The sequence below is a fragment of the Fundulus heteroclitus genome, chromosome 15, assembly GCF_011125445.2.
Source record: "Fundulus heteroclitus isolate FHET01 chromosome 15, MU-UCD_Fhet_4.1, whole genome shotgun sequence".
Lineage (NCBI taxonomy): Eukaryota > Metazoa > Chordata > Actinopteri > Cyprinodontiformes > Fundulidae > Fundulus > Fundulus heteroclitus.
In genome coordinates this window covers 11,641,893-11,667,194 of record NC_046375.1, presented here as the reverse complement: position 1 = coordinate 11,667,194, position 25,302 = coordinate 11,641,893, and the positions used below count along the sequence as shown (strand labels likewise).

The following is a 25,302-nucleotide window of genomic DNA, read 5'->3' as shown; positions in this document are numbered from 1 at the left end:
AAATAAAGTAGTTAAGAAAGTAAGATTTACCCATTTTGTGCAAGGTCGATCACCACTAAATCTTTCTCTAAAAGGACCACCACAGCATAAGGCTCCTGAAAATCTGTGAAAGTTAAGAGATAACATCATGTATTAATGAAAACACTTGGAAAATTCCCCTGATTTTAACAACCCACATAAGGATAAACGAGTTTTAAACAGAGAATCCTTAGTTAATCAATCTGTGTTTTAGCTGGGAAACACATCTTAAGATGAGGTTCAGAAAGTTTGACTATTGTGATGAGTGAAAACACGCAATCAACAAACTCTTCATAGGGTCAAAACTGTAACTACTACAATGACATACCATGCATGCTTGTTTTTGTACTAAATGTGCACAAAATAAAGGAGATATAAGCGATATTTGACCACTAGATGGTACTTTTTGCAGACATTGTTTGTAGACCAAAACAAAACCCAGCCCCTCCTTTGCCTTCTCACGTGTGGCTTTCTATGTGCATATTTATAAAGGACAAAAACACAGCAAAACAGCATCACGTTTTGGAGGGACATTTCTAGTGAAGAAGTTAGTAACTCATAACTTTATAATGCTGTTAGCAAGATAACATTTTGATCTGCTGGGGTGCTCTCCGCCATGTTGTTCCAACACTGAGCTGCTCTGACGGTGGTATTTTAGGGCATGGAGGGGCTAAGCCCTCAGTGGTAGCTGTTCACATGCACGTACACGCACGCTCGTGCATGTACACGCACGGTTCGGCTTGTCTATGTAAACAAGAGACTGGAGAACAAGACAGAGAGCTGCAGGGGGACCTTTAGTTCTTCACATTATTATCTTTTTAGTTCTTATTAAAATATTGAAATTTTAATTGTTCGAGTCAACAATGGTCACTAAGCTCTTTTGTGCTGACAGCTGCTTAATAAGGTCAACAGAGTTATGAGCCTTTCTAAAGGGGACTTTAACACAGATTTTTTTTTTAAAGAAAATAAACAAAACTGTATTTTTAACTCAAATTCTTTCTGGCTTTCTCTACACCTTTTATAAACAAAATCAAGTAGTATAACACAGTAGATGTGTATTAATAGTCGTTTTGGGATGTCCGATTACGATTTGGTGTTACATGCATTCCCAATTAAGGGGATCAATATTGATGGATCCTCTCAGGTTCTTTAATTATTAGCTTATAATAAATAAATAATTGTAATATTGATTAATGTTAGGCTTCAACTGGTCCAAGTTACAGACCTTAAAAAAATGGTAAATCACAAAGTGTGACATTGTGTAAAGTAGGAATGTTCAAATTACCTTGATGAGGACTTCAATCCAATGGAGGCCTTGCTAAATGTATATTATTAGGCACCAACTAAACTGAACTCATACCTTTTGTTTGGGATTTTATGTGAGCTGCACCCTTAGTGTTACCAGCAATCTGTGTGGTTAAGTTTATGAAATTTCTATGTGAATAGTTAAGATGAAAACTATAGCAACAAAGCAAAACTTCATTAGCAGACCAACACATTTCGGCTCGTGCCCTTCTTCAGGGTTAATAGTTAATAAATTATAATTTATAATTATAATTTAAGAGCGAGGCTATCCCTGACAAAAGTAGGGTTTTATAAAATGTTCACTTTTTCAGTTAGTGTCATTTATACCTAATTATCTAGAAGTGCAATAAGTTATCGTACGAGCAGAATTATCAAAGAGTCATATCAAAATAGAAGTAACACGCCAACATAAACTGCTCTAAAAGGGAAAAAAATTGACAGCAGGAGCAAGATGTAAGTTTATTTAAGTGTAGGTATATGTATTAAGTCAGGTATAGCTTAAGAAATAAATGGTAAATCTATATATACATGTTCTAGGTGAGGGGTTGTGAGACCATATTAGCATTCTTAACCTAGTTAACCCTGGGATAGAGCAACTTTTTAAAGCTGACCTGTAGAAATTACGGGTTGAGAAAAACAGATAGGAGAACAGACAGGACTCATGAAGGTCATTGGTAAATGGGTTCTGTGGGATCAAATCACAATACTAAACTGGCACAGTTACACCGTTTCATATCTTGAATGCTGGCTGATTGAAAGTCGCATGTTACCTGAAGAAGAATTTGTGGAACATCAAGTCTTGTCACATATTTGAAGTATATGTTTGATGCCGTCCTGTTCCGAATATTTGTGAATATTGGGATCAAAGCTGTGAAATTCAGTCATCTGTTGCATCAGGACTAGGTATGATATTTTTGCTGTGAAGTTGCGTTTTTATTTTATTATTGTAATGCATATAAAGGCTCAAATGACCACCTGGGAATTAAATTCAACGCTGTATAAGGGATCCCAAGTGGTCAGTGAATACTGGTGGCCAAATTACTTAGAAAATAAATTATGCCATTAATTTAACTTTCACTTTTAATTAACCAAAATGCAGATACCCTGTGCACATGAACAGAGTAAATGTTTATAGAGTTAGATTAAGTAATAATCTTATTGAGTCATTGCAGCATTATCTGTGTGTTGTTTATTAAGACAACCCACGTAAAAAAAAAATTGTAGTTTTCACTTGAACATAGATAACATTCTGATTCTTGGATTACCAACACAAAAGACAGAAAGTCAAAAAGGACAATGACATGTTACAGACATTTAAATAATTTAGTAGGCCCCCGAAAAGAAAAAAATCTACTTGTTGGTATCAGCTTTCCCTTTGTTCATATCATCCAAAACATGCCTGCTAAACGCACCTAAACCAGCATGAGCTCTGTATCAATGGTACCCATTTGTTTTTACACTAGTGGTAATCCATTTAGATATACCACATGTTCCTCAGCCATATTGTTATAAATTATATCCCCATGCTGCAGTCTAATGAGGATTTAATCACACACTATCAGACGTGTCTTCTGCAGTTATAAAAACCCAGTTGTGACCATCACACAATAAAAAGCAGTGGATGATCAGGTTGCCAGCAATTTAATGAACTGTTACATAATCTATTAATCCTCCCTCAAACTGTACATGTGGCACATTACACAGCAGCAGAGATTACATCCAGGATTACACACAGTCAGGAACCCATGCCGTTCTCCTAAAGCTGGACTTGTTTAAACTGTTGACTTACCAGGAAAGAGGATCAAAATTTAATTCTGATGGAAGCCTATTATGTACAAAAGTATGACTTTAAAAGGTAATATAATATGTTGTGGTTCAGACACTGAAAATGAGAAGTAGAATCCTTCCCCCTGGGAAATTTATGGCAAAAAAACAGCAACTTGGAAGCAACTGATCCCACATAATTAAAAAAAGAGAGTAAAATGTGTGTGTTTGAATCCACAAAGAGCATGGAAATACAGCTTGCAAACATGCATAATGTTCGGATGTGCTAAAGTGTGCATTATTAGACCAAAACATGATCTTACCGTTAGGATATGGTGTCTCACATAGAGTTAGAAAGTCTACTATAGGATAATCCATCTCCAGCACAGCAATACTTTTGCCATGCATAACTGTCAGACATGGCCTCCGTCCCACCGTATCATAGGACAGACCACCAGAGAATATGATGAAAGGGTCCCTGGATATAAAAAAAAAAAAAAAGAAAATAAAAGAAGTAGAGCTATAATGGTTTGTCAAACTTTTGTATATGAGCCTTAGTTTAATAAAAGTGATGAAAATATTTTCTAGTAAACATTCTGGTATGGCTACAGTCTCAGATATGTATTAGGCATGATAATGGGTATTAAGGTTTGCCAACATTTTCAATAAATCAAGATTTCAAAACAGCTAAAAAAAAAAAAAAAAAAAAGGTGCCATGATACATTTTTAATTAGATCCCAAAGAAGGATCCTACAAATTTTTTCATGTTTATAACAAAAATAAATTTGACTGTATGGAAATACTTTCACTAGCAAAAACAGAGTCATGGTGTGAAAACTAGTGAGCAACTCTGATCAATCTTGTTTAAAAACTATAGCTGGTAGGTTATGAATGTATGTTCAGAGGGTTTCTTCAAGGTCTTTAAAAGTTTCCAACATATTCACCTCAATTTTAGTCCTCAATACCTCTATATTTTCCATATTGTGTTTTGAATTCATACAGATGGTCAACAGTTGCCTTTTCCCATCATTTTTTATTTATGTATCATTATGTAAAAAATGTGGCAGCATCCATTTGTTCTGTGGTTTAGCGGGGCTGACAAATTAGGATATTTTTGATACTACAGCACCTCCGGCAAACCAAGAAAATCTCAGTGGGGATTTTTATTGCTTAAAGGGTTAACTTTGATTCTTTTTCTTTTTTTACTGAGGTTCTGTGAAGTTATTATCGGTAATATTTCCTGTACCTGTAGTAGAAACATGTGATCTTACTGCAAGTTTGTAAGGAAGGTAGTGCAGTTTTCTAAGTAAAATATAAGGTTTGGTAAATAATGTAGCTCTTAAACTTGAATTATGATGTTTAAGCTCCTAAAACCTGAGAATTATGGTCTAAACGTAGGATATTTAATAAGTAAATGATCAGTTTCTTTTCAATCATATTTTTCTTTCTCCTGACAGATCTGTAAATGAGGTTTACAACTGATCAAAGATTTACGTATGTTGGAATATAAGCAATTTTTTTCCAGCCCTTATTCAGGAGTTTAAAAGTCTATGTGTGGCTCAAAAGTTGCATGCCTTAAGAGGTTAAACTTGCATATAATTCATAAAATATTGCAGAGATGTTGCGTTAAATATGCTGCTCTACCGTAGCAAAAAGCCTGACTAGCTACCTAACTAATTTCAGACTTGTATACTCCAAGTGCTGATATAAAAGGAAAAAATAATCTAAAAAAGTATGTAATATGGGTTTTATTTTATATCTGTGCTTCAGTCAACGGATTGCAATCAAAATGAGTGTAATAATATTATGGTAATAATTCATTTTGTATTTTTTGGCAGCAATAAGAATAACATGTTTATCTTCCATTTTAAACAAAGCCAATATGTCATGTTGCACATTTAAAATTAGTATTTAAAAACTTGCATGTACAGATACATTTTTACTCAAAGTTATAATCCATTATACACATACATAGATAAAAGGAGGTTTAAGTATTTCTGAAAAAATTGCAAAGTTAACAAATTAGATTCAATTCCATGAGTGACTCGGCTCAATTGTGCCATAATGACTGAACATGTTTTGTAGCTTTATTTGACAAAATAAAGTGTTCTGACTGTATAGCATTGCAAAATCAACTTATATCAATAACTTTTAACCCCTGTCAAGGATCCCGCTGTTATTTGTCAAAACTGAGTACAGTGTTTGAAAAGTAGGCTTGTAAGGCGGAAAGAGGGAGCCTACCCAATTCTTGTTGTTTTATATTCCACTTTAAGAATGGGTTTACACGACTCTGGCTTCTTTCCATCCTTGGGCTGTTTTCCTAAAATAGAACAAACAGAAGTTACTTTACTTTGCCCGTTTGTTGCTTCTTCTTCTCCTCCTTTTGTATTGTTGTTCTTGTCATTTAATTTTGCCCCCCAAAGCACCACTTACAACACCGGGCGGAACACCGTAACAGCAACACAAGACTTTTACAACAGAGAGGAGGAAGACAAAGGGAAGATTGGTGGTTTCCAGAGGTGTGAGGTGTGTTGGTAATTTTCCAGAAAGTCAATTTAAACCTAAGGGGTTTTTAGTGTAAAGGAAATTCAAACATATTTTAATTTTTGATGGCATGATGGCAAGAAACTGAATATAATGACTCCTAAAGTTTCAAGTTGAGCCCTCCTGCAGGGTGTACGAAGCAAATATGTTTAAAATGAAAGGCCACTTTTAATGACGGATATCAAAAAAGACAATTAAGGAAGGGCGTAAAAGCCTTACTTAAATCAGTCAAAGGAATTTGCATAATTGTCCATTACATACCAAAGTAATTATGTGTGAGGCAGTGAGGGAAACAACTAATTAAAAAGCCGGTGTGGTGAAATCCTTCCCCTGTTTCTTTGCATACAAAAGCATCTTGAAAACTATTACCATTTTCCCTTTATTTTAATTACTGTCCTTGTTCCTGTCTAGACCCTTTTGCTCTTACTTGATGACGCTCCCACACAACCCACCCTTTTCTTCAGGTCCTTCATTCAGGAATTGTCAGCGTGGCCTGTATGTGACAATATGTGGTGCAATGGCGCAGAAGGGCATGAACTGAAACGTGTTTAGAAGAGTAGATTTGCTTTCAGAATGACGTAAACAGAGCCTTAGCAATAAAGCACGTGTATTAAGGCATGAGGTAAAAGCAAACAGCGGATTGTAATTGAGCCGACAAAATAACCTATAATTGAACCTAGAAGGGAATCATGTGCAGGGAAGTACTCGGGGAGGTGCTTTGAACGAGAATGCAACTGACAGAAGACGTAAAATCCATGTTTAATGCGCGACTTGGATTTTGAAGAAATAGGAGAAGAGCAGAATCACTGGCTGTGCTGACTTTGAACAAAAATAAATAAGAAAATGTATTAAATCACTTTCATTAGACAAACATAGAAAAGCTTAATTAAACATATGTTTCAAACACATGTTATATTTAGACCATTTTTAGTAAAATATCTGATTGCAACAAGTTGCATGCATAAGGTGTGAGCATAAGCGCTGAAATTGTCATCTATATTTCTATAAGCAAAATGTAAATAATCAACAAGCATCAGGACTATTAAGGTATCCAGACATCCAGAAATAAAAAATAAAAATACAAATAAAAAAAAAAACAATTAAGGTTGTGACAACAATATTTACCAGTAGCTTATAATAAGAGACGTGTCTCTAGGACATAACAATGAAGAGTTGGCTAAGTTGATTTTTCAGAGGGGACTGTGCTACTGTCATTTCCTTACAGGGACAAAAACTTGCCAATCAGGAATTCTTGTCAGCAATCACTGAGGAAAGTTATTCATCATGGAGGAAATTTTGCTTCCTTGAGTGAACGCTTGAGGCCTTAACACTAAATAACATGTGTGGATGTTATCTTGATGAATTCAAGGTGTTCTAGCTGTCCCAGTGACTGAGGCGGAGCTGGAGCAGATAAGAGGGCATTGGGGACATTGAAAATGCCCATAAGGGACACAGAATAGTTGCAGCTTATTGTTTTTCATTTTTATTGTTAAGAAAGCTTTGTCTAGTACATGCAATTGTTTTAGTCCTGTGTTTGTTAATAGTCTTAGAGACTGCAACAGGAAAGAATGAACATGGCTTACGGGCTTATTTTGACTCAGGAGGTTCTACCGATCGACTAAATCTCTGTTCACCCATAGCAACATCCTGCTTCGTCCAAAGAAAATTATGCTCCTAATTAATTGCTGGCCACTGCAGCTGTTTTAAGGTTGTGTATAAAGAATTTACTTGCTGTGCTGCTTTCTGTTGCTGCCATTCCTGCTGAGAAGCAGTATTAGTATGAACAATCCCTCCACCATGACAGTGGTGGTACAGCTCTTTCCATAACCAACATTTGAGTGTATTCTGGTTTTAACCTGATCATTTAAGAGATAAAATTACATAAAAGTATCTTTCATTACAAAAGCCAAATGATCAAAACAACATCTTATTGCATGTTTTACTCTCATCACATTTTACAATAGTTTATCAGCCATCATTGGGTAAAAAGAAGGGACCACCTAAGCTAAAAACAAAAAATTATTTAAAAACAACCATAATTTAGAATATCTTTTGACCCTTATAAGGTACCAGGTGAGTACCACTTTAAAATAAGCTCCCCTTATAGAGGCTAATAGTTTATAGATGTTATTAATTAATCTGTAAATACTTAATGACTCATTCATGTTTAGTTATGTGTTTATTATGCATTATTGGCAAGTAAGAGACAAAACTGACCGGTTTGTGCTTACAAGGTAGTAACTTGATAATGACTTGTAAATTAGTTATAAAGTGCTTACTGATTAATTAATAACATATCTATAAATTATTAGCAATCTTTAAGGGGAGCCTTATTGTAAGGTGGTACCATAAGGTTATTCTGATGATTGGCCAATTTCCACCAGAAAGAAAATAAAAACATTTGGGGGATGACTTTGATTCTGTAACAGAACTATAATGTAATAAACCTTTTGGTCAAGATAATAGTTATTTATTTTTTAACTCACTTGCTTACTTAAAAACAGCATCACAGGTTTCTCCTGGGAGATGGTAATGCCACATGCAGGAGACCATCTAAACACACAGGCATCTGGATTCAAATTTTCCAAATAAGAATGTGTAGCTTGTGGTTAGCAGGCATGTAATCAAGCGCAGAGGCAAGGGCATGGATCAGACCACTGCGTGGCTCTCTCCAGCCTGAACTCTTGTCTATGAAAAAGCCCAAAGCAAATGTCTATGAAATGTTGTTAAACTACTTTGGATGGACTTGTGTATAAATGGTGCCATACAAATAACCTATATTTTTTGTGTTTATATGTGGAAAATTTCTTGATCAAATAGAAATGTGTGTAATAAGTGTTTAGATGTACGCTGTTGGGATTACCGATCGGCATAAACCAACCGTCACATTCGGAATACTATTTCATAGTGATTGAGCTGAATCCAATCCCAAAATTATGGTTGATCTGTTATTCCAATTACTTTTGTCCATGTAAACATTAGCAGGTGAGTCAAGTTCTGCCTGTGCATCTAGACAGTTAGGAAGACAGTAATGCTTAAACATTACTGGCTGATGCTTTGCGTTGTACGACCAGTGCTCTGGAGAACAGATCATGATCTCTTCCCTTAAGTTTTAACGGAAGCCGTTTGTCATTCCATAAAATATAAAAAATATTTTTTTCTAAATTAATGAACAAGAAAAACCCACCCATTAATCATCTCCATGGTCCCAAAAATGTGTTTTCGCCTCTAAAAAACTGTTTAATGACTTTATTTGTTGTATCTTCATAATTTCATCACACAATGCTTCAAACATTTCCCAACACAGGAGTAATGTCTCTTATGCTGATAATGACTGTGATTTGGAGAGCTGCACGGGGTGAGTAAATGGATGGGTGATTGTGAGAAATAGTTTTTATTTCTATTATTTTCAGTAGGTGAACCTGCCAGATTACACATTTTTCAAACAAAAACTACCTTTTAGAACTAATAATATTGTATTCAGAGGTTGCACTCTACCCATTTATGTTTAGAGGGTTTAACCAGGTGAAATATTCCGACAACTAGGTAGAAATATGCTCAAATAAACCCATGTGTTAAATATCCATGTATGATATCTAACTATTCCTTTATCATTTACATTTTGAACAATTTTCTAACAGATTTGTTTCAAGTAGCATGTAATATATCTAAAGCTACAACTACCAAACATCCATCTTACAATTAGTGGATCATCCAGCTAAGTTTATCTTGTTAGCCCAGGTTTGAAGTTAACAAACACTGAAGAGCATGTGGTATGAACAAAATATTAAATAAGTGGATTGTGTTGTAAACCTGGACCCAGCTTCTGTGCCTTCACCTCCTTACCGTGTGGTGTGATTGTCTGTATGGGTTTTCCTTGGCCTCTGATGTTCCATATGGTCAGAGTTCCATCTGAGTGACTGCAAATGAACTGCTTGCCTTCATGATGCCAGGCAACCGAGTGGATAGCCTAAAAAAAAAAATACAGACAGAAACGAAGAGAGAATGGGGGTCGGAGGAAAGTGGTTCAACAGGATAAGAACATCGTGTGCCACTATGTCAGTAACGCCACACGTTAGCTGCAGTACTGTAGCCATACGGTACATGTTACTTTTAAGTGGTTTGGCCTGTGAGCTCATGGACAGATGGTAGAAGTGAGATAAAAGAGTCCCCTGACTTACAAATCTTTATTATAGCATGTTACAAAAGCCTGTTTTAAAAAGCAGGAATACTGATGGGTCATCATTTGCATGATTAAACATGTCATAGTTCTGAATAATAAAAGTAAAATGTGCTTCAGGTAATAAATTCATCTTAAAAAACAGGAACCCACCACATGCAATGTAATGAATTTCTACATTTTAGATCTTGTTCTACCTTAAACATTTCAAACACAAATCCTGTTCAACTTATCTAGGTGTTTCAGGATTTTGCAGGACACTCCGTTTAATCAATTCAATAAAAAAATTAAAATAAAATTTAAAAAATCCTAAAGGGAAATTACATTTTCCAACCAGAAGTAGAAAAAAAAAAATTCAGTCAACGTGTTCGAATACTAACTTCATTCACAAACATTTTCTTTCCAGGAGACAAGTATAGGACGGTTTGTACTGAAACTGTAATTTCGATTAGAATGCAAATTGTAGTTGACAATAAAGATTGACTGATTGATTGATTGATTGATTGATTGATTGATAGGACATAATGATATTAAATATGTTTGATTATTCCTTTTCACGCTGACATTTTGCCAATACCTTTTGTTTCTTTGACATTCTGCCATTTCATGCTCATCTGACTATCAGACACTGTTGACAAAAGCCTTTTGCAGCATATCTGAAAGAATGTTGATGCAAAATGAGCTTATGTGAGTATACGTCAGAACCTGGCATATGCCAATGTATATGGATTAGACCTTCAAAGTGTCAATAATCTTAATTGTTGCAGAGTATGTTCAGATGACACTGGTGATTAGCATTTGTCCTTTTTTCATTGCATAGTCTAGCTGAGGCAAACATTAAAGGGAACATACAGTGGCATTCAGCTAGAATTCAAACCTCTGAACTTTTTCCACAGTGTGTTGCATCATAGACTTACACAAACTCACAGTTTTGTTTAAAAAAATATTGGATGAAAAACCCACAATGATACAGAGAAAACAAGTTTTCAGACTTGTTTTTTTTAATCTATAAAAGATGTGAGCATTTAGGAAATAATAGTTTCATAAGTCTTCACAGTGATAAGAAAAATTTGCCCAGGTGATTCTGATTTCCACGGATCATACATGAGATGCTTCAGCAACTTGATTAGTTCACCAGTAGTAGTAGAAGTAGTAGTAGTAGTAGTAGTAGTAGTAGTAGTAGTAGAAGTAGTAGTAGTAGTAGTCTAGCTCCATCATCATATCAGTCCCCAGAAATGCACTGTCGCAGGATTAAATGACTACAGGCATGTAGCCCTGACATCTGCTTTCATGAAATCCTTTCACCAGCTGGTGTTAAAGCATTTGAAGGAGATCACAGGCCCCATGTAATTTTCTTACTGGGCAAACAAGTGGACAGATGATGCAGTTAACCTAGGACTACACTTCATTTTGCACTACTTCGACCACTCAAACGTATGCATGGATCCAATTTATGGACTTCAGCTTAGCTTTGGAAAACACCATCATCCTGGAGATCCTCCACTAGAAGTTCACCCAGCTCACAGTGCTGACCTCCACTTGTCAGTGGATCACCAGCTTCCTGACTGACCAGCAACAGCAGGTAAGACTTGGGAGCATTTTCACCGGCACAAAAGCATCAGCACTCTATCCCCCAGGGTTGTGTCCTCTCCGCTCCCCTTCTCTTTGTACACAAATGACTGCAAGTCAGCAGACCCGTTTTTGAAACTCTGTCAGTCTCATTGTCATCTCATGGTGACGATGAGTCTGCATATGGACATGAGCTGGATCGGCCAGTTCATTGGCACAGTCAGAACTACCTGGAGCTTAAGTCACTCAAGTCAGTGGAGATAATGGTGGATATCCAAGAACACCATCCACACTGCCTCCCCTCACCATTCTAAACAACACTGCCTGCTGAGCTGTGCATCACTTCCAGTTCACAGGAACCACCCTTTCCTAGGACCTGATAAGGTCCTCACACATAGACACTGTTCAGAAAAAGGCCCAGCAGAGACTGTACTTCTTACTTATTTTGTGACAGTAACAAAGACACACTTTGACTCGACATTAAGAAAAGTAAAAGCATGTAAAATAAGCTATAATGTTTAAGGGGAGCTCTGACTGCTACTTTTTTAATGTCCTTTGCAAGGTATTGTTTTTGCAAATATAACAACTGACCAATTGTGACCTACTTATGATGCATAAATGACAAACATGAATAAATCCTTTTGCAAAAGTGCCCTCCCTGTGACAAAATTTAAGTTGGCAATATGAAAGCCAAATTATAAAATAAATGTGTTTCAAGTCTACCTGACCAGGAAATGCTAAAAAAAAAATGTATCACAGTATTGGGTGTAAGTACATATTTCACTGTAGGATTGCTTTCACATCAAACAAAGAACTTGCCTAACTGATACAATGCTCATAGACACTAAGAGTCAAGTAACTTATATAAAAATATTCCTTATAATAAAACAAAAACACTTTTGTGGGATTTTTGCATGTGGGTGTTTCTTATTTCCTGTGTATGGATATTTGCTGTGCAGCAATAATAACACGATGAGTAACTGCTCAGACATCTTTTTAGGCTGATGACGCTGGAGTGTTAAACATGGTGGGTTCAGTGAGCTGCTGCCAATGAGGAAAGATAGGCTCGTCATTATTTTCTGCAAATGATTCATTGAAGAGCTGCACCAAATGGCATGGATGTACTCCTTTAGGTGTCCTGAATGAAGTGTGAAGAATTTTCCCCTTTTGCAAAATATACTTGGCCTCCACACTTTTAAAATATACAAGTTACCCATGACTAAGTAACCTGTTTCTTCAATCAGACATGCAAAGCTGAACTTCTTTTTGGGTAATCAGAATTCAAAGAAGACAGTGGGAATGAAGGCCACTTTAAATATATTTAATTTCACCTTATTTGTAAATGATTACATTCTAATTTAAATGTGCAAATTGTCTGTATGGTAAGAAAAAACAAATCATACACAACATACCATAACAAGGAATATTATGATCAAGGACGACAGAGCAATAGGGAGACAGACAAATAGATAAAATAAGAATGGATTCTTAAGAAAAGGCAGCAAATTGAAAGACCTAATGAAAAATCCATAATATTATTATCAACAAGATCTGTCATTCACACAATCAATGGTAGCCGGACTGCAACAAACCTTCAGAGTTCTAAAAATCAGATCATTATGACAGTCCTAATAGGCAACAATCCACTATTCCTAATTGGGAAATGAGAAGAGTAATTAAAACACATGGTACTCATCAAATAAAACAATAGCAATTAAAAAGACTAATTTTATGATTTATCACATCAGGCCCATTTCCAAAGATTGGTCATTGGGGAATACAGAATACAGTCAACACTCATTATATAGTCACAGGAGAGATCCACGCATTCACAGACACACACAGACTTACAAGAAAGTCAATTACAAGCATGCAAACACATACTGAGAAAGGAAACCAGATGCAGGGCATAGATATGCATGTCACGGCCTTAGCCGGAGTATCGTCTTGCAGCATTGTGTCATGCTGAGACCCATAGGAGCCCTAAAGTACCACATAAAAATAAACGTCTGTGTTTCAATCACTTCAGACCGCAATAGGCTGATTGAGTGAAGGCACTTAAAAAAGTAAAAAGGATTTCTTTTCCTTTTAAAGACTTTTTACGTCTCTCACTAGGCAATAAAAGTTAGTCAGGTAGAAACAATGATATACGGAAGAGACTTTCAGTTTACTTTTTTTCCCCTTTAATTTTTAAATGAATTATTATAACATACACAATAATAAATTATGTATCATAACATATGCAATAAAGTAGATTCTCATTGAAAAGTTCATTTCCATAATTAAATCAAAAAACGGTTTTGTAACAAAGACTGTTCATTGCTGGTATCATTTTTACTTTGGTAACTTTTACAGAGCTTTATGAGCACCAAGGCACTTTATTAAAGGGTGTTTAACACCAACAGATTTTTTTTTACTTGCTTTTATTATGTTTTTATTTTTCTATGTTTTAATCATGTAGAGCACCCTGCATTGTCCTTGTACTGAAATGCGCTATACAAAAAAATCTGCCCTTTGCCTTTAACTAGCACTTTATTTAGCACTGTCTTTTTGGCATATATTTGCACATCAATAACCATTTGCACACAAGACGTTTTAAATATATATTGAATATTTATCAAGAATTTTGTTCCAGGCCCGGGTCACCTACTCCTCAGTAAGAAGTAGTGATTCCCAGTGAGGAGACAATTTTTATTTGGATCAAATAAGGTCTACTGTCTAGTAAAATTCATGCAATGTTCATGTGAATATTTGATATAGGGATATCTTTCTGTGTCGAGGCTTCAAAGTCTGCATCGAGTAATCCAGAAATATCTTGTGAAGCATGATATTTGTGAAGCATGATATTTGTGAAGCATGATATTCACTACATGCATGTTGATAACGCATGTAGTGAAGTTCGAAGCCCTGAGAGCCGACCGTACCACGTGACTGATACAGGAACCGGGTCGTTGGTTTGACAACGATTTGAAATATAAGAGACAGCAAATCACTGATGATTCCTCCGTCACATTTTGTTGTCTCTGGATTGTGTTGTGTGCGCGTGTTAGCTATTAAACTTTATTAGCAATCTATTTGAACGCAGTAGAGCAGATAAGACGCCATGAAAGCTTTGGCTCATGAGTGGACCAAATGGATGGAAAAAATTAGTGCTCCACAAAACTTCATCCCATCATCACCAGTGTAAAGTCTAGAGGTAAAAGTGTGAGTGCAAAGAAGTTGCTTGTGAAAATGTGATTACTCATTTTTTCTGTGTCCACTTCATGATGTTTGGACAAACGCTTACCCAGGACACCATTTAAAGGTTCTGGGAGAGGCCATGGGATAAGAGAGTACATGGAATCTCTGTACAGGTTTTTTTTCTCCCCCTCTATCGGTGTTTCATATTGGTGCTTAGGTAAAAACTGTAAAACTTTTAATTATTACTAGTAAATGGTAAAATGTACATATTTGTATTTGTTAATGTATATGTTTTGTATTTAGATGGATGATGGAATTTGGTAAAAACTCGCCTATGAGTAAATAATGATTTAGTCTTTGCACAGTGGCGACTATTTGAGGCTGCCATTTGTCATGATGAAAGGGCATTTTGTTGCCGTTGGAAGGCTTGACATGCCATTAATTGTCAATTTGTGCCAAATGTTGACAAACACCTGCTGCTTCCACCATACGCTGCGTTAGCCTTCATCTTCACTGTAAATCCGGATGCATTGTGATACTTGCAGAAAATCTATGTATTGGTTACACTTAGTGATATATTTCAAGTGATTATGTATGTTTATGGTGACCGGCAGTTAATAAAAAAATAGTAATAATAAACACAAAATTCAACTTCTCCAAAAATTATATCCAAGACCAATAAAAAGGGATTTTCAAAACAGAAATGTGTATGGCAACATTACTATCTTGCACAATCACGGTGAGGATTGATGGCTTAAGTGTTAATCCAACAAATAATATGTACAGAATAATGGAAAGTTTAGGCCCGACCAAAAAAAAAAAAAAAAAAAAAACTCTGGTAGAAGCATGAGCTACCCATGTTTGTGTTAACTCTTGAACCAGGTATGCCATCAGGATCATCTTTCTGGGATAAAGAGAAAAACGACCAGACTATTGCCCAGCTGTCTAAAGTCTTTCATTTGAAAGAAAGTAATTTTTGCTTTTCATTTGTAAATCAAGCTTTCAGAGTCTGGATGAAGAGTGGAGAGATCCAGAATCTAAACAGAGGTCCATGTTATGTTTTCAGTCAAATATAATAAAGGGAGCAAATATACAGTACCTGCTGCTGTAGCTCCTTTTTCTTCTATCAGGTCCAAAATTCAGTAAAGCCATGTACTAGGACATTTTATAGCACCTTTTGCTTCCCTCTTCTGACAAGCAGAGGGAAGCATCGTGTGCCACAGTTTTATGGTGACTGTTGTTTTCTTTATTAAGTTAGCAAATTTTACTTTAAATGTTGGTTCATGACCTATGGTGACCTTGAGATTCTTTAAAGGTACCTATATATAAAACATATTAGAACCAAGCTATACTGGGATGCTGGTTTCATTTTCCAACATGACTTGGCATCTGCTCACACTTCACAAACCACTAATACCCGGTTTAATGACCATGGTATCACCATGTTTGATTGTAATATTGCCAAGAAGAAGATGAGAGACATCAAAGTTAACAAAAGTGATGAGCCCAAGGCTGCTATCGAAGCGACTCGGCCTTCCTCAACAGAGCTGCGGGCTGATCGGCTCCATGCAGCTCCTCAAAGTTGCAGTAATTCATACAAAAGGAGCCTCAACCAAGTATTGATTGCAGGAGAGGACTGTGGACAACAGCTCTGGACTATCTCCTGAACAGGTCTATGAATCAGATTTATAGCAGCAGTCAAAAACAGGTTTGCAGCATTTTTTTGCTATAACTTAACTGCACATTCTCGGTCAGAAGTCACATTTACTGCTAAATTCAGTGAAGCACATACAGTGTGAATCACCCCCCACCACACACACGCTTGTAGTCTCCCAGTCTCTACATGCATATACACTCCTGACATGGTTCCAACATCTGTTTAATACAACTTTCTGGTAAATGAACAACAAAGGGCTAAAGTCTCGGACTGTACATAAGTTCTAGACTTCTTCACAATGGAATTTTATTTGTCTGAATGTTGGGCTTTCATTTTCTGTAGGCCGAAATCATCAAAAGGAACAGAAATATAGGCTTGAAATGTCAGTGAGGATCAGTTGCTCCTCAATATGTCCAACATTTCAATAGTCTAAACTTGTTTAAAACCCAGAAACCTCCCTCACCAAAAATGCATATTGATTTACATTTTTCTAGCTTTTGTCCCTATAAGCTACATGTGTCCCCAAAATGCAACTGAACACAGATTTATGGCCCTTAAGCATAAGTGAATAATTTCGTGCACACAACTATTCATCTATGAAAAGAAAAGTCTACAAAAACAAGCACTCGGGGCAAAATGTCAACACCGATTCAAACTGAGTAATCCATTTTTGCTTTAGAATGGGAAATCCACTTTGGGTCTGTCGTTGAGTTGCTGCGGTTATGTAAGTGCTGAATAAAACAATCCCCATTGAGCTCCTTAAGATGTTTTCTGTAATGAAAAGATGATTCACCCTCACATTTCGTGACTGCGGAGAGGAAAGAGGCTTAGATCGAATTCATCTGTGAACACAACAGCGTCTGAGATGTTGGAAGTTCGGTATCCCGGTTAATTGTTGGATTTGTACCAAAAGTGGAACATAATCCCCAATGTGGTTTGAGATGAAAGGTCACAAGTTTAAAGAGAACGTAGTTCAGCAATACTGATCCTATAACAATATTTTCTTAGACTGACACGTCAAATACATATTTCCATGGTTAATAACTTTTAAAAGCAATGACATGAAATCCTTCTTTATAATTTTTTAAAAAATATTTATGGTCAATGTTATTCTTAGTTTTATGTGGATGTATAGAGCATTTTGAAACAAGACTGTTCAGCAGAGATCACTTGGCTTGATTTGCCAAATGTCTGATGAGCTTTGAACCCTCATCTGTCTGGCTTCAGAACCAATCATGGAGAGGGAGAACAGCTTTTGCTTATGAAACCAGACTCGGGTTACCCAAAGTTCATGTTGTAGAATTTGTATTTTGTCTTTAAAAACAACCAGACTGAGTGAACAGGAAGCTCTAATAAACAGAGGCATCAGTGCCCATGAAAAAGACTGAATTTGTATTTCGACATCAAATTTCATAATAAATTATGTTGGGAACAAGGTTAATGCTTGGACTGAAACATGGTACACTAATGCCGCTTTTCCTTCATAGCTAAATAGAGGTTCACAATGGCCAATAAACTTGCTCAAGGTGTCTATTTCAGGTTTGCAAGCACAATGGCATTTTAAAAAGTCATAATTTCAGATTATGAACCTACTAAACCTTGTTCAGTAGCGGCTGGCACCAGTCAACAGAATTTTGCCAAATTATCTTTTTCAACACTTCTATATTAAAGTTAATCAATCTTTATTTATACAGGACTAAAGCAACAAAGTGACCAAAGTGCTTCACAGGTAAAATACACAATAAAATAAAAGCAGAGCAATAAAAAACACAAACTTGCATGTTAAAATAAAGCAAGAAAAGCAGAAACAAGGAAAACTGCCCTAATGCTCAAGCTCCACAGAATTAAAAGCCAAAGAAAAATATTAGTTTTTAGAAAAGATCTAAATCACCCAACAAAATTTTTACGTGACCCTGCTTTTGATAAAATCATCATGATCTTTTGTCATTTCAGCTTTGCACATCCTGTGTGTGCTATAATATTGACCTTAGTCAAAAGATGTGCCATGCAATTCATAATTTCTGTTTATATTTTTACTTTGTGATGTAAATTACAACTTGTGACTGCAAAGGTTCTTTAGGTCCTTAAGTACACATGCAGACTAGATTCTACTGACAGACTCAACAGTGCATACCCAAACTAAAGGTATGGTTCAAATGTTGACAACCCCCTGTCTAAGGCAGATCAAGCAACTTACTAACCAACAAACTTTAGCAGTTCAGGTTTCCAACGTTCATAAAGCACAAATGGTCTGACGTTATGAAGTGATGTATAGATATATACTGTGTACATTTCATATATTTTCGTATCATGTTCACATCATCTGTTGAAAATCAAAAAGCCTTTGAGACTTTGTTGGTGTTTTTGCCGTCTGTGTTGATCATAAAGACGGCAGGACTAAGTCTTAGTCTGTTAAATCAACTTAAGGCTGACCTCTTTTCTCCCTCTATTCAGTTTATTTACATAGCGGCAATTCACAACCTTTGCCATCTCCAGGCACTTTACAAAATCAATCATACAGACAGATTGGTCTTTGTAAGGAAACACACCAGATTGCATAAAGTCATTGGCTGTATTGGAAAACGTCTAATTGGTAGGGACTCTTCAGCTCATATGTCTTCAAAACGAAAGAGCTGTCCGAATAGTGTAGTTAGTAAAGAAAGAGGTATGAAAAGGAGCTCGTAAGCTTCCCATCATAGTTACTTTACCCTAGGAACCTTGCGACGTCCCTTACTGGCACTAAAGAGCTAAAAGGAATCCTAAAGTCCTTTGCTTGACATGACTTATAAGAACAGCCCACCTCATGGAAATTAACAAAAATGTCCAGAGAGAAGAGAGTGTGGACTTTGTTGCTCATTTTTTTGGAAGGCTGTAGGCTGGGATTTGACTAGAATCATCCATGTGCGTTTCTGTCCCATAATGATGGATGAGTTAAAGGCTGTGCAAAATAGGCACATTAGTCTAAGGCTACTTTCCGACCCATGATAGAGTTCTTACTGTTGACCTCATGAAAGGTCAGGGAACAGGAGCTAGGATCTATAATTAGAACATTTCAGATGCAGCCATTGATTTTGTAGGCACAGTGGACAGTCGCTGTCATCGTGTCGTTGACTTGGCAGCAATCCTTGCATTCATGTAGCAACAGTGGAGACGACCAAGTGGAAGTTTTAGCAGACAGAGCATGGAAAACCACACATAAGCACTGATCCAGGAGTATTTTCTATGTGAGAAAAAAAATGTAAAGGGGTAATAGCAGTACTAGCTCCTAAGAGAGAAAAAGAGGTAGCAGAGAAGTTCTGAGCCAGTTTTAAGGAGGATGAAAGAGAGCCTATACAGTTAGTTGCAGTAAAAGCTCAGCCAACAGCTAAGTCATGGAGAAAGACAGGGTAAAACACTGAAAGACAGTACCGAGTGCATCATCTATAGAAGGAGATGATGAAGACGTTGGCAGCAGTCGTTCAGCCATCGCCCCCGTCCAGGATGGCGTCAAAGCTAAACCAGGCCAGCTGTAGCTAATAATGTGTATCTACACTTTAGCTTTAAAACAATCAATGTTACAGGACTAATTCATTAGTTAACATTTTACAGCAGTGGTAGCAATGCTATTTTTTTAATCTATCCCACTAAATAATACATTTAAATGCATATCAATAATGCAGTGCAGTGAAAACGTGGTATGCCTGAAGTGGTATGCCATAGTGTCAGCATATCAGACAGTTGATTTCCAGTCACAACGGTATGCAAGGATACTGGTAAGCTTTATTAACAGAAATATATCATAACATATCATTAATACCCTTACTATTTATAAATGCAACATAGTATTTACTCTGTGCCAAGTAATGTTTTAGTCAATATCATTGATGTATTTTCACTACTCTTAATCCACCCCTAAAATATCTCCACCAATCTGGGTGCATAACTGGTGTCGATACCCATCTGTACCCAACACAGGGCAGCTGCCACCCCACTCACAGCTACAATGGAGGGTAAACTTAAGCAGTTGTGTGCAATCTTTTTCTAATACAAGTCTCAATTCCTTTTATTAAAGAAACAATGAAAAACTTTTTTGGCTTTTACATTCACTCTAGAAGATTGAAACAAATTGTCACAATTTCATCTGATCAAGGCTTGGCAGGAAGACTCTGACAGGCAGAAGCAGAGAAAGCGTCAGACGCATGCCTAATGTTTGAGAGATAAAAAGGTTTCTATACAAATACTGAGAAAAAAAGAAATGTGAGCACTGAGAAAATGACTGCATTCTACAAAATGTCGAGAAAAAAAAATACATTTCAGAGCTACAAGGCAAATGGTGGGCTGTTAGAGCTGACAGCGGAATCCATGAGTGTGTATGAACAATAAGCCCATTAAGCGCTTGACAACAAAATAAAACAAAATCCTGCATTCTGTTGGAGCAACATTTAACAAGACGCATATGTAGAGTCCTGCGGGAAAGAGAGTTGAGATCTGGCTGCAACATGAACTACTCCTCAGAGCCAAACTAGATCCAAGGTGTTGAGTCAGATGGGGCAGAGGGAGGAAGGGTCATGGTGACAGATGCTCTCTGGCTAGCACTTACTGGAAACCCATAGTGCTGATCTGCAGCTAATACTAGAAAACCCACTGAAAGAAACATAGTGGACGGTGTGCTCTCTCAGCTCTTTAAGAGCTTGGAAGACCAAAGTTTTATTGGTTCAGCCTTTTGTCTGAACTTCAGCAAAAATGTTGTGGTTATTCAGAAGACATTAACTTCCCCGATTGTGCTGACATTTCCGAAGTATGACAGCATCTGCAACTCGCAAAATCTCTCTTTGCTCGAGTTCCAAATAAATCTTTCACTTCTGTCTGCCTGCAGATGTTATGAAGAAAAAATGAAGCAAACATAAACAGGAGCCTACATAACGCCACTGTATCCATCTTTCTAAACCCAGCATCCTATTCTGTATCGAACTTTAAAACAACCACGACAACCAAGCTTCAATATTAGCTTATTCGAAAGTCAAAATCCAGCACTGCTTTGTGTGTTGGCTTGCTCTCTTGCTGAAAACAATAAGACGGGAAGATTCCATGTTCATTTCAGTCAACGACTTTGATACTTGGTAGCAAGCTCCTGGGCAAACTGGGGTTTGAATGAAAACACAAAGCAAAAACAAAGAATGTAGCTGCAAGAATACACTGTAGTTTGGAAAAGGATTTGATAGATGAATAAAACTTACTTCACTTCTCAATCTGGCTTGAATAAGACACACAAATACATGAAGTTTGCATCTCAATGAATACCATTTGTAATTCTGCCATATAACACATGCATCATTGAATTACAATATAGTTGCAATTTTGTTAATGACAGAAATAGACTTATATCTGTAAACCCACTTTAAATTCAATGCATGCATCCAATGTTGAACTTTAACTCTATGTATTATTGTAATTATTTTGTCATGTTGAAAATACCTAGGAAAAGCTTTGAACACACGTTACATCTACACATTTCCACCTGTGCAGTAAAATAGTGGAGATGTTTGCTCAGTGGAGTGATAAGCTCAACTAAGGCAAACATAGGGATTTGATTCTGAGACCTGAACTCAAATTTAACAAACTTTCTCTCGTTGGTTCTCCACTGTCGTAAAATAAAGTTAATTTGGTAAACTGTGCAATCCTTTGCAGAACCGTAATTTCCACCCCCTGCTTGCTACTGAAATATCAAGTCCTTCATCTAGTTTTGGCCTCCTTTCTTAAGGCGATTTTTTTTTATAACACCTGAACACCTCTGCATTTATTTTGGATAAGAGAATGTCAGACTTAATATGTAAATGTACATGTTTTAAATAAAAGATAAAAAAAATGAAATAATACAACTGTTGAGTAATTGTTCTGTGGTATTAATTGAAGTGACTCTCAGCGGCATATTAATTTTCTCCACACCACCCACATCTTCATATAAACCCCATGCTACTACTAAACCACATGGTGCTCGCTGTAAAGCCAGTTTAAGTAATTGTGGCACCAGCCCTGTCCACAGAAGTAATAATGGAGAAGTCGCAGTGCAATCATAACCACAATACCTTACTGATGTGGCGTTTCAAAGACTTGGAGGAGGGTTTCAGGCCAAATTGTTCTACGGATTCTACAAATTGTTCAAGATTTTTACAAATAGTCCAACGCATTAGCCCAGTAGGAATCCACTCGCCACCTCTTTAATGAGAAGTAAAAGGACAGGTCAGTGTTGCAGGATCTTTTCAGGCACCCTGTGCAAGTCACACTAAGGAAATGCAGAGGAGGAGCACCTCCTTTTCATCTCCCATCAGTTCAACGCCCTAACCCCAGATCAAAGCCGACTCTCCAGAGAGATATTTCAGCGAAGATTTGGGAAGAGGCGATGAGGCCCTTCGGGATGATTGAATTGTGGAAACTGTAACGCTCAGAAGCAGAGGGAGGTCATTAGATTCTCTGAGAGAGGTGGGAACAGCGGAAGCAGGAGGCAGCAGAATGTGCTCCCAACATACAGAAAATACATAATCGTCTGTACTGTTTGTATTTGTAAGTATCTGCATCTCAGATCCATGCCAACTAATAAAAATGATTTGATCGTGCCCAACTGATCACAATTTTTAACAGCACCACAGAGACACAAGCTCCTGCTCAAATTTTCTGTTCATGCTAGAGCCACTTTATGAACACACCGACACCAGATTGATGGAAAAGCTCCAGATGATTTCCCCTCATATCCACATGCTGGCTTGCATATGTTCTTGAAATTTGTCTCATAAGTTAAGAAATGATCTATAGGAGACAGGATTGATTCGCACTCTGGAAAACTTTACTATTTCCATGGTGTCACATAAGCAAGCAACACGTTTCAGGTGTTGCCTTAAAATGCAGCCACAGGTGTGCCCGCAAATAACGACAAAGTTGTGAATCAAACTCTTAGAAGCTTGTAAACCCAAGGCAACAACACATTACCAATGACAATTTTGGGCTTTCACAAACTGTTTAAAGGAACCGTAATGACCTGTGAATCAGCAACTTCTGGTCTGTAAAAGAAAACAAAAAAAAACCTAACCCATCATGGTACTACCAAAGTACCATAACTCTTCAATTTCTCATTTAACCCTTGTCAGACGTGCCAAGCAGGCAATGGGCTTTACTGCGCAGCGGAAAAAGAGGGATGTCGATGTGATTGCATTAACAGACATTAACTGTCAATCAAAACAGCAATGTGCTTTGGAGGAGGGGGGCTCTGAGATGAACTTACTTCTAGCTCCCGTTTCTAGATGTCATTCAAGAAACAGCAGTTATTTTCATTTGGGCAACAACTCATCTCAAAAACCACATATTTTAGGTAACTTAAAACTATCCCAGGGAGCAAGTAAATGCACACCCCATTCTCACACAAACCAATAATTAAAAAGATTATTGGTCAACATAAAGATTACAGATGTATGTAGACGTGTTAACGTAGCAGAATGCATACAAGATTTATATTTCATGTCACGTATGTAAAGTATTGTCTTAGTGTCTTCAAGAAAAACATTAAAATCAAATGACAGATGAAAATCTCTGAATACAACGACCTCAAGGGCATTCAGAAACATTTCTTAAAAGCTCCTTAATCCTACGCAAAATGTATACTTTTGCTGCGTGTGTATTTTATTTCCTTGTTAACAATCTCTCTAGGATTCCCCGCAGTGCTGGAAGGCAAATCTGTGGACTGTGCCCTTACTTGAACAAAGAAAACATATGAGCTTCTCCGGTAAAATAAAATGTGCACACGTTCCAGAAGCATGACTGTGCAATACATGGTGCTTAAAAGCTGTTCTTATGAGAGATTACTCCCACATTTTATGTCATTTTCCACTTTTCCGTGCATTTACCCGTCTGGTTTGTATTCATCGTCATCTAATGCATATTTTGGAGAACTCAACAATAGATACAGAATAGAGGTAAACAATTAAAAAATGTATTAAGAAATGCAACGAAATTAACAGATTAACAGAGTATCAGTTTAGTAATTATTTTCAGTTATAAAAATGAGATTAAAGTAATATTTTCAAATTACTGTCAAATGGTAACAATTAAGCTCAGTGTCAATATCCTTGTTCATTTAATTGACCTTTTGTTATAATATGTTATGTTTTATGTATACTTTTATATTATTACATATTTGTATTTTGTTAAAGTTTTACCCTTTCATTTATTCTATTATCTCTTTTCCTTTTGTTTATTTTAATATTAAGTAAAATTTTTAGCACATAAACCTACTGTTTACAAGTTGTGCTATAACTGTTTATAGATGCATTTATTCAATGTTAGTTTCCATAATTGTATTTTCTACCTTTATTTCCCCCCATTGACATGTATTCCCATGTTCCTTTTTGCATTTCTGTCACAGTTTCCTACTGCATTTACTTGTCTTATTTATGTCTTCTGTGCTGCCGGGTGTGACAAAAAGAGAATAAAGGTAAATTATCAAAGCTAGAAATTAGAGATATGTGATGAAACACCTTGCAGTATATTACTATGCTAGAGATCCCTAAGGTTCACACATCCTGATAAAAAGTATCTTCATAACACTGTAGACACAGAGCCTGATAAGATGGATAAAATACTGCTTTTTTTACCCCCTCCCCCCCCCCCAATCTGCTGACTAGGGATCCTGTCAGTTTTGTGCCACGCTGTGACATTTTAGTCGATAAATGTGAGCTTTGAAACGTACTGATGGCCTGCGCTTATTCTCACCGCTCCAAGCAAAGCAAACACTCAGTAAAAATTAGCATGTCCACCTAAGTTTTCATCAATGTCAAATGGAACTGAAGTCAATAAAGTCAGGGGACTCCTGCAGAGTGACCTGGGGCGTCCTGTAGACTGTACTTCCTTGATTGATGACAGAGTCCAGGTGTTTCTAAAGTTACTCTTTCGAAAGCAGCAGCTGCCATCCTCAGATGGCTGTATAGTACAGAAGCATGCCCCAGGTCGGAGGAAATTTGCTTTCAAAGTTAATCTAGCCTCATACACACATAGTCAAACAAACACTTTATTCGTTAGAAATCTTTCAAAACTCAGTCCCATGCAGGTCATGAATATT

General features: G+C 36.7%; 1 protein-coding gene across 4 annotated transcripts in view; it reads right to left on the bottom strand.

Annotated features, from left to right (window-relative positions):
- The window catches only part of stxbp5a (syntaxin binding protein 5a (tomosyn)), a gene marked incomplete at its 5' end in the record, with an annotated part of 148,761 nt that overhangs the window by 35,502 nt on the left and 87,957 nt on the right, over positions 1 to 25,302 (bottom strand). For all 4 annotated transcript variants that reach the window (XM_036147391.1, XM_036147392.1, XM_036147393.1 and 1 more), the window contains 4 exon segments: positions 31 to 103; positions 3,411 to 3,565; positions 5,329 to 5,407; positions 9,478 to 9,601. In XM_036147391.1, coding sequence (XP_036003284.1) covers positions 31 to 103; positions 3,411 to 3,565; positions 5,329 to 5,407; positions 9,478 to 9,601 — 431 coding nt within the window.